Source organism: Neopsephotus bourkii, unplaced genomic scaffold (genome assembly GCF_033783945.1).
Source record: "Neopsephotus bourkii isolate Nb327-2 ecotype Australia unplaced genomic scaffold, CSIRO-AGI_Nbou_v1 NB_1600, whole genome shotgun sequence".
Taxonomy (NCBI): domain Eukaryota; kingdom Metazoa; phylum Chordata; class Aves; order Psittaciformes; family Psittacidae; genus Neopsephotus; species Neopsephotus bourkii.
In genome coordinates, this window is record NW_026902076.1 from 5,937,580 (window position 1) to 5,952,281 (window position 14,702).

Sequence of the window (14,702 nt, forward strand, 5' to 3'; positions counted from 1 at the left end):
GAGTCCCCAGCCCCGGGGGAGAGCACCCTTTTCGGCTGTAAAAGGTGTCGCCTTTCATCCCCGCGACGCGGCCGCCGCTTCCCTGCCCCTGAACTCCTCACCTAAGAGCACCCTCATCCTTCGCCTTCAGCCTTCAGGAGGAGGAGGAGGAGGAGGAGGCGGCGGCGGCGGCTATATCGCCCGCCTGGAGCGCCGGGCCAGGCCCACCCGGCTGCTCGCCAGATACTGAAAGGCTTCGGCCCTGGGCCTCAGAGGCCGCTCGGGCCCTGCCGCGGGGCTAGTACCGCAGCCGCTGCCGCCCGGGCTCCACCGCTCCCCTCAGCCTTACAGGACAGCGCACCTCCCGCCCCGGCTCCCCTGGAAGCCGCCCCGCCTACTGCGAAGCCTTCAGTCACCGTCTCTCCGGTTGCGAGGGGCGACCCCGGCAGCGCTCGCCGGAGACCTGGCGCACAGAACCAGCGGAGCAGTGGAGCCTTACTCTCCACAGCCACCGCGCTCCCTGCACACCGCGACGCCCGCCGCCTCTTCCCTGGGGTCAGAGCCAAGCCCATAGAGCGCGCCGGTGCCGTGCTAGAACGTACGCAGCGGGGGCCGCCTCTGCCTGCGCGCGGCGGCAGCGGCGCCGCAGCTCCCCCTCGCGGCAACCGGCGGCCTCGCTGCGGACCGAGGAGAGAAAGGGAGAAGGGGCAGTAATGGCGGCCAGTTAGTGCGAGACTGAGCCGAGGAGGCGGCGGCAGCGACGGGAGGAGCCGGCGCGGCTCTGTCTGTGGCTCTGCCCGGCGGACCGGCTTCCCCGCGGCACTTTTTATCTTCTTCCCCCTCCCCCCTTTCCCCCTTTCCCTCCCCTTCCCCTCCCCACCCGAGCCCCCGCCTGTCCGCCCTCCCTCCTTCCTCCGCGCCGGCGGCGGCGGCGGCAGCGGCGGCGTCCCCCCGTGTGCCCCCTCCCCGGGGCCATGGTGAACACCAGGAAGAGCTCTTTGCGCCCCCTGGGCAAAGCGGCGGCCGCTGCGGCCGGAGCCGGCAGCCATTTCATCTCGTCCCGCACCCGCTCCTCCAAACGGGGCACCAAGGCAGATGCAGCCGGGCTGGAAGAGACGGCGGCAGCGCGGGTGAGGACCGGCGGGTTCACGGGGGACGGGGAGGGAGACGGCGCCGGGTGGGCAGCGGCAGCAGCGAGGGCCTCGGCCGGGGTGTCGCTGGGGACAGCGCCGCTGCTGTCGGGGGTGGGGGGGAGCCGGGTACGGGCGCTGGAGGGGGGGGGGGTGGTGGTGAGCCGGCTGTCGGCTTGACGGGAAGAGGAAGGACGGCGGAGCCCGTGGGGAGCCGGGGTAAGGAGGGATCGTTGGACCGTTGAGCCAGCGGGGATCCCGGGGACGCTGGGGGCCAGCTGCGGAGAGCCGCCCGCTGCGTCCCAACTGGGTTCCCTGCTCGGTGGGGAAAGGCCGGTGCCGCTGACAGGGTATGGGGGCGGCCGGGGCCGCGGGGGCGAAGTTGCTGCCCCGCTGGTGCCGGTGCCTGGGGCGGGCAGGGCCGGCGGCAGCGGGTGGGGGTCCGACGACGGCGCGGGGCTCCCCCTGCGGCCGCGCCCGGCGCTGCGCCGGCCGCCAGACAAAAGTTGGGAGCTGCGCCCGCAGCAACTTCTCAGCCTTGCTTCCCATGTATATCTATATATATGTGCATGTTTTCTTTTCCCTTAAATGACCTCGTTTCCTGCGGAGTTGGTGTTTGAGAAGGGTCCCCGCTTTTCGTGACACCCCGGCCCCCAAAACGGGAAGGGAGTAATTTTGCCGTCAGGTTTAAGTTGATTGCTTTCCCAACATAAAATTTCTAACTTACTACAATGGCTTCGTTTGTACTGGCTAATGGCAAGTGAATAGTACGGCCTCATCTGGAAAATTAACGTTTGGTAAATTCTAATTGGCAGAAAGAATTCAGGAGCCTGTTTCCCCCCCCCCCCCTTTGTTGTCTCTAAACAGATCTGTTGACAACAGCTATATTTTTTAATTATAGGCAGGGATTTTTTTTCTTTCCGTTGGTAGAACTTGATGTATTGCTTTGAAGATTTAAATTAGTGGTTGTAGTTGCCTGATCCGCATACATATTTTAAAAGCTATGTAAATATGGAAGTGAAAATTGAGGGTCAAAGCGTTTGACAGTGGTATACCAATTGGCCATGTCCCAGCCTCTGCTAAGGAGGAAGTTCGACAAGCAGAAAAACAGTAATAGCAACCAGAGGCAGATCAGAAGGATGGTACCTGGAACTGTCACAAAACCTTCTGGTCCATACTTTTATAATACTAAAAAATCCCAAACAACCCCCAAAACAAAACAGACCCCCCCCACCACCAACAACCCCCCTCGAAAACCCTGACTAGGTATTCTATGCCTTCTGTGCTTCTCTTTCAGCTCTTTCATGCTTCACAGTTCTTCCCTTCCTCCATTGTACTTTTCCTTCTTGTCCCCTATTTCTTCCTCGTTTAATTTCATTAGACTCATGGGGATGCAGCACCATGGCTGTAAAAAGCTGTTCTGCTTGTTCTGGTGTGCAGTTTCTGTTTATTCATATCGTGGGTCTTGTGGTTTGTGAGGCAAAGTTTTAGTGTAACCCTTACTGGTTTACTTTGGAGGGAGTTTACTGCTGCTGAAAAAACCTACAGCTTAGGCTTCTTGCCAAATATTTTTCATCTGTGACTAGTATTTTTATACTACAAATCATTAAAACATTTAAATTATGTTATTGTTATGGTGTGAGGAAAGGAGATTGTGCAAAACTTTGTCACAAGATCTGTAAATGCATCCCAGGATATTGCCCAGGCTTCTAAAAAAGCATTTCTTCTACAGTTAAGTATATGTTCTGGTCTAAGGCAGTGGGCTTGTTTCACTTCACAAGAGGTCTCATGTATTTGAGGCAATTTTATTTTAAGATGTGATTGCCAGAGATGAACAAAAGTTACCCTGGGAGAGGTTTTAATTAATTAATTAATTTATTATTTTTTTTTCCTATTTCTCCTAGTGAATTTTGTAGAATATACATGTCCCACTGTATTTTACAGTTGTCTTTGTACAGCTGTTTTTATTTCCCAGATGGTAACTCTTTGTCAGTGATACAGCGTCTTTCTCTTGAGCTCCTGAATCTTCTTGAAGTAGTGCCAGAGGAGGATTTCAGGGAGTAGGACATGAATAAGTATAGCAGTAGGAAGACAAAGCCTTTGCTTTTGCAAGCAACTGTCGGGAGACAGATAGCGAGGCTGTTTTGTACAGAAAGTGCCCTGGGATCGTTTTCATGCAGTTGTATGTATTTTATTTTTTTTTTTAAAGTTGACTGGAACAGTGTGTCCTGAAATCTTTTGGGTGTCACGTCAGGAAACCAGCCTTACTATCAGCAGTTAATCAGGTTAATGGGCAGCTAGAATTTGGAGCTCTGGAAGAGATGCTACACTTCTTATTTGCACTGTGTGACTTCATTTTCTTCCACAGAGGTTCTGACTTGGACTCTCAGAGAAATGCTCTTCAGTGGCAGTGATTGTAATTACCTTTCAGAATGTATTTGGAAAGATCATCTATTTGTTCCTTATTAGCGACAGAAACTCAGTTAACAATCCAGGGGTAACCTGTAGGATGCTGATTAGACCAGATGAGAGGTTAGGAGTTGCTTTCCACCTTTTTTATATCTATTTCCTTTTCCTTCTCTTTTTCATTTCCAGGCTTTTCCTGGTATGCATAGGGTTTGTTTTGTTTTGAATACTTTTGCAAGGACAAGCTTGAATCCCTCCTCTCCCAAGAACTAGTTTCTAGTCTTCCTTTTCAATATTATGTCAAGTTACATATTAATAGTGTCCGTTTTTTTATATCTGAATCTGGAAGCAACACACGTTCTGTGGAAATGGGGTATAATTGTCTAAATGCCTTTATTGTATCCTCTGTATTCCCTCTATATTACTTGCTCATCTTGAGAAAGCAATGATGTCAGTCTTTGAAAAGTAAACAGTTTTGAATTATTGATTGGTGACCATGCGTTCAGTGATTGAGGTAAGTACATGTGTGTCCACTAACCAGAAGCCAGATTAAAATGAGCAAAATCCCTCACTAAATGGATCAAGGAGCCAGGAAGTTCATTCTCTGAAATGATGTCATAGTGGAGTGCACAGATTGGGTATTGGAAAGGAGAAACTGGGCTATGTTTTCTTCTTGTTTCCAGGATAGAGTTATACACTATTTAATAGAAATTGAAGCTATCCTTATATACATTTATATTCTATATTTAAATGAATTATATGTATTTTTTCCCTTCTAGCATTAAAACTTGGGAAGTGATATGGTTTTATATTAAAGCATTCTGATGAGAAAAGTGCCTAAAAATCTTCCAGAGTTTTCAGAAACATAGAACTGTAGCATGAGACTTAACAAATTCAGTGGGCTTCATTCACACTGTGAAAGAATTGAGGATACTGTGACCATAACTGATTAAATTTGTGCTTTAGATGTACTGATGTCTGCTGTTTTATGATATTGAGCTGTGATTGTGGTAACACTTATTTGCCATTGAAATGGTTTTTCTCAGGCATCTGAAAACACAAATCAAAAATGTTGATCAAGAAAACTAATGAATTTATTGTAAAAGAAACACTTAAGATTGTGTCAGCCTATTAGACATTTTAGAAATGTATACAAGATTAGCTTAATTTAATTAGTCAAGAAAGCATTAGCAGTGCCTTAAGAGCTCCTTGAGGGCACTGTGATAATTGTAACACACGATCTTAGCTAAAAGTAGTACTGCCAACATCGTTCAACTTACTTGGTGGCAACCCAGAGCTCTCCATTGTACTTAACTGCTAACAGGAGCAAACACAGACTTGAGGGTTGACATTGAGTGCAGTAGTGTGGGAAGGTATAAAGCTAAGCAGCATTTCCTTGCTCAGAATATTTTAGTGTCCCTTACTGTAATTTCTCAGTCTGTAACAATAAATTTTTTTTTTCTGATTTCTGGGTGATAATGCAGTTTTTGTAGTATAAGCTCATTGATAGGCTTTGCTTCTTAAAAAATCTTTAATGGTCAGCTATTGAAAATACAGAAAATGAACTTAAAAAAGAATTATTTCTTTTAAAATACTAGCTTTCGATGCACCCCTTAGAGCTTTCTAAAAATTAAATTTTCCTTTATGAGAGAGCCTGATGCAGATTAACATATTTCTTTGCTGTCTTTGCAAAGAGTCCTACAGTGTCCTGGATATTCTCCGGCTTTAATTAAAGCAATAGAAAAAGTTAGAGTTTTCTCCACATGCTGGAAAAATTACATTTGTCACCCCTCCCCTCTCTCCCCCAAAGCTCTTCAGGGCAATAAAAGCCAATAGCTATGTTTTTAAAGAAGTGCGTTGTCTTACTGTTGGCGTTTACAGTCACATCAGTAAAGGTGCCGAGGCTAATGCTTTTACAGCTCTTTGAAATATATCCTGAAATAGAAAGCTTTGTGAAGTTATTCCAAACAATTTCATATAAAGGAAAATTCCCCCCAAAATTAATCTTTTCAGTGCGTAATAAAATGTTGAGTTCTTTCTGGTTTAGTGGTCTGCTCCTCTTTTGGGACTTAGCAGGAGAAAATCAGTGATCTAAAACGAATCGTGCAGTCTGTTCCTTGGTAGCCTGGTATTAATACATCTGTGAACAGTGGGAAATTGAGCAATTGTTTGAAGCAATCTATGTCCAAGTTTCTGTCAAAATACCATACAGTCAGCATTTGTAATCCTTCCATGTTTCCAAAGGGGTGTCCTGAGTTTAATTTCTTCCTATGTATCTTGCCAGATCAGTCTGAGCCACTATCTGAAGTCAGGACACCTCCACAGTGTGCAGAGTTTGGTTTGGGAGGCACTTGCGCATCATGTTTGAAGCTGGCTATCTTTGCTCTCACACTGTTAGCGGGCCTTAAAAGGAAGCAATCCAGGGACTAATCCAGTGAGTGAGTAAGACTTCCAAAGAATACTCAGGAAATGGTGTTGATATTTGGTGTGCTGCATTGCTTCCTCTGAATACTGGGCTTGTCCCAAAGTAATATTAATAAAAGCTGCTTCTCCAACTACTGTCTCTAAGTTTAAACTTAAAGCAGAATGCTGAACTCATTGCTGAGAGATCTCATGGCAATTTCTGCAAGACTGGTGTACAGCCTGGGGTTATGCAAGATAATTAGCTCAGGTAATTACATTCTGATCACCTCCATCCCCCTGCAGTTTCAGTTGGATGTGGTATAGTTCTGCATATCCCACCCTAAATTGTTGAGCATTTGCTATATAGTGTGGGAAAGTTTTCATTCCAATCTATTGATAGTTTAAATGATTTCGCTGTAAAACTTTATAAACCCCTTCTCAAACCAAAGCACCCAGCAAGTAGGCATCAGTGAAGCTTTCACTGTAGCTGTGGCCATTTGAAAGGTTGCTGATTGTTCATTAGATGTTTTAGTGTTAATACGTTACATTGTGTGTGGATAGTATCACTCATGAACCCACTTACTGCAAAGGGAGCTGACAATGTTTTTTCAGCTTTTTTCATCCTTTTTCTTTTTTTGTAGTCTTCATGCCTTGCTGCTTTTTCTAAACAGTTTTTCCATCTGTGAGGTATTTATTACCTTTAGGATAGTCATTGCTTATTTTAACCATTCATTTTGCTTTAAATTATTTGGTTGCTGTTTTGCATTTATACTTGCATAGACTCTTTTCCTGAATAAATTTAATTTCTTCTTGCTCGGTAGCTATTAAAACAGGCCACTTCTCAACCAGTTTTAAGATGAATGCGTTACCTTCTGTAATCTTTTTCATTTTGCACTGTTGAGTATGTTCATGCTATAGTAGCTTCAACTCCAGTTGAGCTAGGTATGAAAGAGGTAGCTTTAGTACTTGTACCAGAAATACAGAATTTATGAGCTTGTCCACGTTCCATAGTTTTTGTAGCCTGTTCTGAATTTTGTGGCCAATGACCAAACTGATGTAAAGCTTTGGTGGAAAAGTTTATGCCCAGTTGCACTAGGAGCAGATAGTTCAGTTTGGACATTTTTGTAATGTGGGAATGGCCTTTTTGCTCTTCTCCAACCTTCAGTCAAGTGCTTCATTTTAAATGGGTAAGTAGTTGAGCCGAGCCATTTAAATAGCCTGAAATGTAGAAGCTGTTCTTTCTGTAACAGTGGAAGAGATAACTTTCATGAAAATTTGTTGTGCTTCAGCAATCTCTTATTCCAAATACTTAATGACTACCTTCTATTATTTCTCTGATGTATCTTTTGGACCTTGAATGTTGTTTTTATTATGATTTAAAATGCATTAATTGTAAGATTTCATATTATGATTTTAATTTTTTTTTTCTTTTGAAATACTGTCTTCAAGTGCATTGTAGCTGGAGATACAGAAGTGTTTTTAATCCCACATTTTGTTTTTTTTCTTTCACACAGAAGGCCACCTTCCTGTATTGGCACTTGCTGCAGATGTGTCCTTGCTTAGTTTACTGACTCGAGTACTAGGTCATGTCCAAACTTTAGGGACCTCTCTGTTCCAAGGGTTCTGTCTGTTCTTCTACATGCTATCTTCATTCGGATCATTCTGCATCCTTACTGAGGTTTATAGTAGCACTGAAAGGAGGCCATGTCCTCCAGATTTTCTTTGGGATGTTGTTTTTTTTCAGCAGAAACAGGATGGATTTTTGAGGACTAAGGGTAGGGAACAAACTTGTTGACTCTTTTAATTTTTTCCACTTCTGAACTGTAATTATTCTTGAATGTTTACATAAATACAGTTTTTGCTTTAAAAGTCTTAGTTAACATGATCTAAAAACACATGGAAATGGTTAATGTGGTTCTGACTAAAAATGCCTTGCTTTTAGTATTCCTTCAGTGATAAATTAGGAAAATCAGTGGTTTTAAAAACTTCTGTTATGTAGACTTCTAAAAAAACCTTCTGATTGAGGTGTGGACCCCCATGCAGCAAGTAGAGACCTCTTCTCTGGAGACCTGCTTTTCTGAAGGTGTGTGATTTCATGTGTGCTGCAAGCAGTTAACTCCTTAATTGTGAAAACAAATAGACTTGCCAATACTAATGCTTGCTGACCATTTGATCAGCTGGATCAGGATCTGGTTACTGGTTTGGCTCAGACTAATCCTCTTCCCCACATCCTCTGCTTCCCCTTGCCTCCCATCCTTCCCTCTGATTGAAGGGGGCCTACAAGGATTCCGGAGAGAGACTCTTCATCAGGGACTGTACTGATAAGACAAGGGATAATGGGTTTAAACTTAAGCAGGGGAAGTTCAGGTTAGATAAAAGGAAGAAGTTTTTTTACCGTGAGGGTGATGAGGAACTGGAACAGGTTGCCTGAAGACATAAATGCCCCGTCCCTGGCAGTGTTCAAGGCTGGGGTGGATGGAGCCCTTGGGTGACATGGTCTAGTGTGAGGTGTCCCTGCCTATGGCAGGGAGGTTGGAACTAGATGTTCTTAAGGTCCTTTCCAGCCCAAGCCGTTCTGTGATTGTATGATTATCAGCTGAAAATCCACGATATAGCATCTTACCTCCCTCTGCATGGTAGGGGCACCTTCCCAGGTGTTTCCAAGCCCCATCCAACCTGGCCTTCAACACTGCCAGGGATGGGGCAGCCACAACTTCTGTGGAAGACCTGTCTCAGCTCCTCAGCACCTTCACAGGGAAGAATTTCTTCCTAATATCTAATATAAATCTCTCTCTTTCAGTTAAAGTTTAAATCCATTTCCCCATCTCCTGTCACTACACCCCCATGTCAAAAGCACCTCTGCATGTTTCTTGTTGGCCCCTTTAGGTACTGGATACTGCTCTGAGGTCTCCCTGGAGCCTTCTCCAGGCTGAACAACCCCAACTCTCTGAGCCTGTCACCATATGAGAGGTGCTCTAGCCCTCTAACCATCTTTGTGGCCTCCTTTGAACTTGCTCCAACAGCTTCACATCCTTCTTGCACTGGGGCTCCAGAGCTGGATGCAGTACTGTGGGTGGGGTCTCATGAGAGCAAAGGGTGAGAATCACCTCCCTTGGCCTGCTGGTCACAGTATCACCCTAGTTTTAGTGAAGGCACAAAGGAGGGGAGAGGAACGCTTGTGGTGGAAATGCTTGGAGAGGAGCAGTAATGCTAGGTTGAGGACAAACCTCAGCTTGCTGTTTATGAGCTCTGTCATAGTTTGTCAGAGGCTTCTCTGTAGCTGATTCTCCCTTTCCTTCATGAATCCACAACTAGCCCATAGATTGCAAGATTTTTTTGGATGTCAGACTAAAAGTCATTGGAGGGCACTCAACTTGGATGTGAATGGGTGTCTTTTTCTGTCAAAGACAGAGGGAATGTTTGCAAGTGTGAAAATTCCCACTGAACAGTGTTGTAGGTAGCGGTTTCTATTTTTGACTTGTAAACTTTTAACTTCCCTCCGAAGTTTTCGTATTTATTAAAGAACCTGTAATTCTAGAATTGGAGAGTTCCAGGAAATATAATGAAGGTCTGTTGAAAAAATGAAGCGTATCTTCTCGTGCAAAAAATTTAGGGGCTTTTACCTGGATGAGTTGGGAAGAATTATTTTTTTCTGAAAAAGCCTAGATGATGATATTCATTATATTCTTAATGGCTGTTATTGATGTAAGCATTGCGTACTGAAAAATACCACAGAAGCTGAATGTTAAAAGGATTTCGATCATCCCGCAGTTGAGGTATTCTTTATGGTCATTATCTCCAATGAAATACAGCATTAATAGTTGTTTATTCCAAGATCATCAAGCACTTAAGCATGACTCTTGTTATTTTTCCTTAACACCTGTGGAAAGCCAATGTCTGATAAATGACTGTGTGCAAACAAGTGAAAATGAGAGAACTGCAACTAGGAGATGAGTTCTTTTAAGCCAACTTTAGCTCTTCTTAAACTATCAGTAAGGTTAACACACAAGGTCCTTAATGAAACTTGAAGTTATTAGTATGGTAGTTAATGTGCTTTAATAGAAATACGTTTTTCTCCCTCCCCTTCCCCCCAGCTTCTTGTCATTTGAAGGCACAGGTGGTATACTTACACTAGATTTTTAGGACACGAAGTTAGATATTTAGCATGTGGCAGTACATACTTTACAGACATGAATACAGCCTACTGTATTATCCTGCAACCTCGAGTTGAGTCATGTTACCATCTTCCCCTAGACAAGTGTATCAGGTCTTACCTCTTCCCACCAAAGAGGTAGCCAGTCTTCCCATGGAAGAGGGGCTGAAGGCATTTGCCAGGTTAATGTGGGTTGGGGTGGGGAGGGAAGAGGAGCTTGTTAGGATGTGTTGGTGCTGGAGGGAGTGGGTAGTGCAATGTGTCATCCTGAAATTAAGACACAGTGCAGACGTGTAAGGCAAGGTGTGGTCCTTAGTTTGGGCACGCTGATGAGAGCGTTTCAGCTGCTGAAAATATGTAATGAGCCGAAAGGACGGTTTTAGCCCCCCCCCCCTTTTTTTTTTTCTTTGTGGTGAAGATGCTATATAGCAAAGTGGGGAACGTAAGAAAAAGAAACAGGATTTGAAGGGATTTATTAGATTCTGGTCAGACAACATTGCAGTCATGGCAGAAAATTTGACTTGGAACCAAATAACAGTAAAACTAAAAATATCTCAAAGAGATTGTGAAGCCTTTTGATTTTTAATTGCTTATTATGCCTAGACCAAAAATGCATTAGGAAGGGTACCTAGCTCTTACCTAACTTTCATCAGCAGATCTTAAAGTAGATCTTTAATGGGATAAATCTGTAGAAGTTCATGTTTTAATACATACCTTTTACCTTTGCAGAAACTGATACACAAGGGGTCAAGTGGTTTGTTCACAATCACTGTACAGAAAGTGTTTTTGGTGTATTTTTTTGGTATGTTTGCAATGACGTTACAGTTCAAACGCAAGAAAAACAAGTTATTTGTTAACAGAGGGCAAGGTTATCTGAGGGCAAAGATGAGCGATCAGCTTAACTAATTGGTACACTGGGGACACAATCACATTTCTTCAGTAACTGCAGGTTTTGGAAAGGCAACTTTTATCTTTTTATACCGTTGGGATAAAAATGTGTATTTGAATGCATTAAATATCCCTGAAATATGTATTGCATTTCCTTTTATGCACAGCCTGTTTCCAGAAAACTTTACATGCTAGGGGAAAAGGTAGATTGGGTTTTTTTCACATGTACTTTTAAAATATTAATCCAGATTATTAATGTTTTTGGGCATCTGAGAAGATGCATTGTTATTCACAAAATACATTTTAAATCATGGCAGGAGTAACTGTAGGACCTTGATTCAGTTTCTCCAAAGTTAGTAAAAGTAGATTGAGAGATGTCCCAAGTCACTGTTGTATTTTCAGTCAGTCAAATGGAGAGGAAAAAGTTACTTTTAAGTATCAGAAGCAAAGAAGCCCATGGCAGGGGGATTGGAACTAGATGATCTCAAGGTCGTTTCCAAGCCTAACTGTTCTATGATTCTAATAAACTAAAGTTTGAAGTAGAGACTTTTAAAAACCTGTACCTAAAACATTTATTGAAAATGTTTGTTATTATCAGGACAACAGCAAATATTGAGGTGTTTCATGTTTGTTCAGTGGGCCAAAAGAAAAACTATTTAGAATAGTTTGTACTTCTAACAAAATGCAGAGGAATAGCATGGATCAGTTGAAGACTGAATGTTATTGTGTCTTAATTTTATGTCTTAGACAAGGGAAGAGATCATAGCAAAGAGAGAAACAGATGCTGAAAAGTTTAAGACATTAGATTGGAAACTCTCATGTCTGACTTGTGAAGTTCCATGAGCAATATGCTAACTTTCTGGGTGTGTCAGAGGCTTAGGAGAAGGGTGTGACCCACAAAGTGGATGGCAAGGAGAGCAAGTTTGACCATGGTGGAAAAGTCAAATATTCATGTCTTCATGCCTGTGTTTTAGTACAGCTGAACCTGTGGCAAACCAGATGGAGTCTTTTTCAGAAATTGCAAGGTGTGGCTGTGGTTTGAATGTCAGCCCTTACTCAAAAACTTGATGAACTTGCCTTTATGTACTTGTTGATGATGGGGATAGAAGTGATTCATACTAATCCTGTGTTACCAGGACTGCTGGACTGTAGATCTTGGAGTGTTGAGCCCAGCAGCGTAGCAAGTTCTTTGGATATTCTCTTGGCCAGGAGGTTCAACATAAAACTGGAAGAAACGAACTTCCCTTCACTATGCCAGAAGTAATCTTTGTATTTTAACTTTAAAATTAATCAGCTATCGTGCTTTAGCTAGGTGATCCCTGTAATACAACTGAAGGCAAGCCCTTGTTAGTGAGGCCGCCCTTTGTATGTGTGTCCTTCAGTCACACTGAAAGGCTGTATTGGTGGTGTCACTTTTTTCCTAAAAGGATAGGTTGAGAAGTTGTCAGTTTTATTAATTTTTTTCTAGTTTGTGTTCTTTCAAAACTTAAGGACTTGCTTGTCTTATAAATTAAGCTCTGTTAGTATCAAATTATTATTTTGAAATTCAGGGTTGGAAATGGAAGAGACTACAGGTAGTATTCAATAGCAGTGTTTTTAAACCTTGTTTGTGAATGTGTGTGTTATAAACATGTTTTCCATCTTTCTCCTTTTCATACAAAGTAGAGAAAATAAGTAATTGTGCAGCTATATTGATTTTATTGCTTTATTTACTTACTCATTTTAGATTTTGCTTCTAGTTATAGCACTATCAGCAGTCAACTCTTTTCAGTGAAGATCTGTTTCCAGTGTTTGGCCACTACTTCTGAAAGACTCATGCTTTTGAATCTCAGCTCAACAGTGAAACTGCAGCTAACACATTCTATTTCACTCTAGAATCCAGAAATAATGAAGATTGTCTTGCCAGTCTAGACCACAGATTGTATCCTGTTAACTCCAGTTATTTACTTACTATAACTGTAACTGTTAGTAAAAGTGCTTTCTGTAAGAAGCATTGCTGGATTCTGGTTGTTCTGGATCACAGTTCGAGTTTGGCAGGTCTCATTTCTGTTAGATCAATACCGTTGCGCTAAATATTGTTTTACCTCTTTGTACTATCCGATGCTACATAAACTAATTTTTTGATTCTTCCATGCTTGCTTTTTCTTTGTGGCTTTGGTATGCTTTCAGGCAATTTATGACATGATTAAGATTTTATTAATTCATATTCTCTGCATTCTTTCAGCATGTGAGTGTGTTTGCTTCAGTGCAGTGTTTCATTAGGAGCTTGGAGTTCAGTGCATTGGCTCCTACTTCTGCAATTGCATTATTAATTTCTTAATTTTTAAGTTTGGAGCTTGTATCATACATTTCTCTTTCTAGTCCCAGAACATTTTCATGATGTGTGTATTGTTAAGGAATAAGCTTCTGGGTTGAAACTGAAGTACTATTTTTAATCATAAAAGGTATAAATGGTTTGAGACCCAGTTACTTGAGGGAACAAGCTGAGTGCAGTGGAATCATTAGACCTCTTTTGCTATAAATGGGAGGAAGCAGTGGATAGACTGCTCTCTGAAAAGGCTTCGCAAATTGAAATTAATTTTTTTTTTTCTTGTTGTAGCATATCCCAATTTGGCTAATCTCTTGAGTGTAGTGAAAGCTCCATCTCCATATTTTACTGTAGGTAGGTGAATGTTCTGGATGGCAGTCTAGGTGTGATTTGTTTCCTTAGAGCTTGAATTTTTAAGATTGTTAACTAGAAAATGGAGCTTGGGTTCTTATTAGATATACCTAAAATCGCAGTGATTTCTCATTGTAGTATCTTTGTCACTGCTTCATGGTAAAACATTTTGCATGTTAGAGCATCTTCTACAGCAGGCATCCTAACTTAAGTTAATATTTGGCCTTGACTGTCTTAAAACTTAGACTTGCTTTGTACCTGCTAAGTTACTGTGTACAGTTAATACGTAGACAAATGAGGCCCAACTGAAGGTAGTGTCCTACACAAAGAATAACCGGGAATCATCATGTCTGTTAAGTAAATGCCTTCATTACTAGCCCAGCTCTTTAGACAGCGGCATGGATGTGATCACACTGATGGTTAGCCTGCCCTTCCAGTTTTTGAAGCTATTGGCCAGTATCTGTTCATTTGACTGAATTAGAGATCTCAAAGATATTCAGCACTTACAAATTTTGTGAATATTGGTAACTCGGTAGCAGAGGGAGACCTGATGTAGTGGATTTTGTCTCCAGGCTTATCACTGATATTTTGGTTTACCTGCCAGCTGGCCACTTGACATGCACGTAGCTCCAGAGTAACTACATTGCTGTGTTGCCTTTGACCAATAAATACACAGGACAAATGAGGAATACTAGGTAATGCTGGGGCCAGAGGCAAGTAGCTGGGTGAAATGCAGAGAAAGGTGGTCACAGAACACCTGGGAGGAGTTAGGATTTTTGCATGGGAAAAGAGGTGTAGGAACCTGTGCATTATTAATTTTACTGCTCACAAAATCGCTTTAATGTTAGCACTTGTAAAGCTTCATTACATGCTTGTTCCTCTTTTTTACTTTCATTTTCTCTGTCTTGCCTAGCCGGTTTAAAACTGGTTTTGTTGCTTACCTTGAAACTCTGCTTCTGTACTGCACAGGGCAGCTCTTGTAGTTTCAGAAAGTAATTACTAAAATTGAGTTAGCAATCATGTATTTCTCTAAGCCTGCAAATAAACTTGTGGCTGATTAAAGCATAAAGTACATATGCAGATG

General features: G+C 42.6%; 2 protein-coding genes across 4 annotated transcripts in view; one reads left to right on the forward strand and one right to left on the reverse strand.

The window, feature by feature from the left end:
* The window catches only part of LOC133222549 (uncharacterized), a 146,788-nt gene that overhangs the window by 27,105 nt on the left and 104,981 nt on the right, over nt 1-14,702 (reverse strand). The gene's annotated exons all lie outside the window — the stretch shown is intronic.
* The window catches only part of ATAD2B (ATPase family AAA domain containing 2B), an 82,013-nt gene continuing 67,883 nt past the window's right edge, over nt 573-14,702 (forward strand). For 2 of the 3 annotated variants that reach the window (XM_061372327.1, XM_061372329.1), the window contains exon 1: nt 575-1,109. In XM_061372327.1, coding sequence (XP_061228311.1) covers nt 954-1,109 — 156 coding nt within the window. In that variant the 5' untranslated portion in view covers nt 575-953. Of the gene's footprint in view, nt 1,110-14,702 lie in introns of all 3 variants that reach the window. The other variant, XM_061372328.1, reaches the window with a different exon arrangement.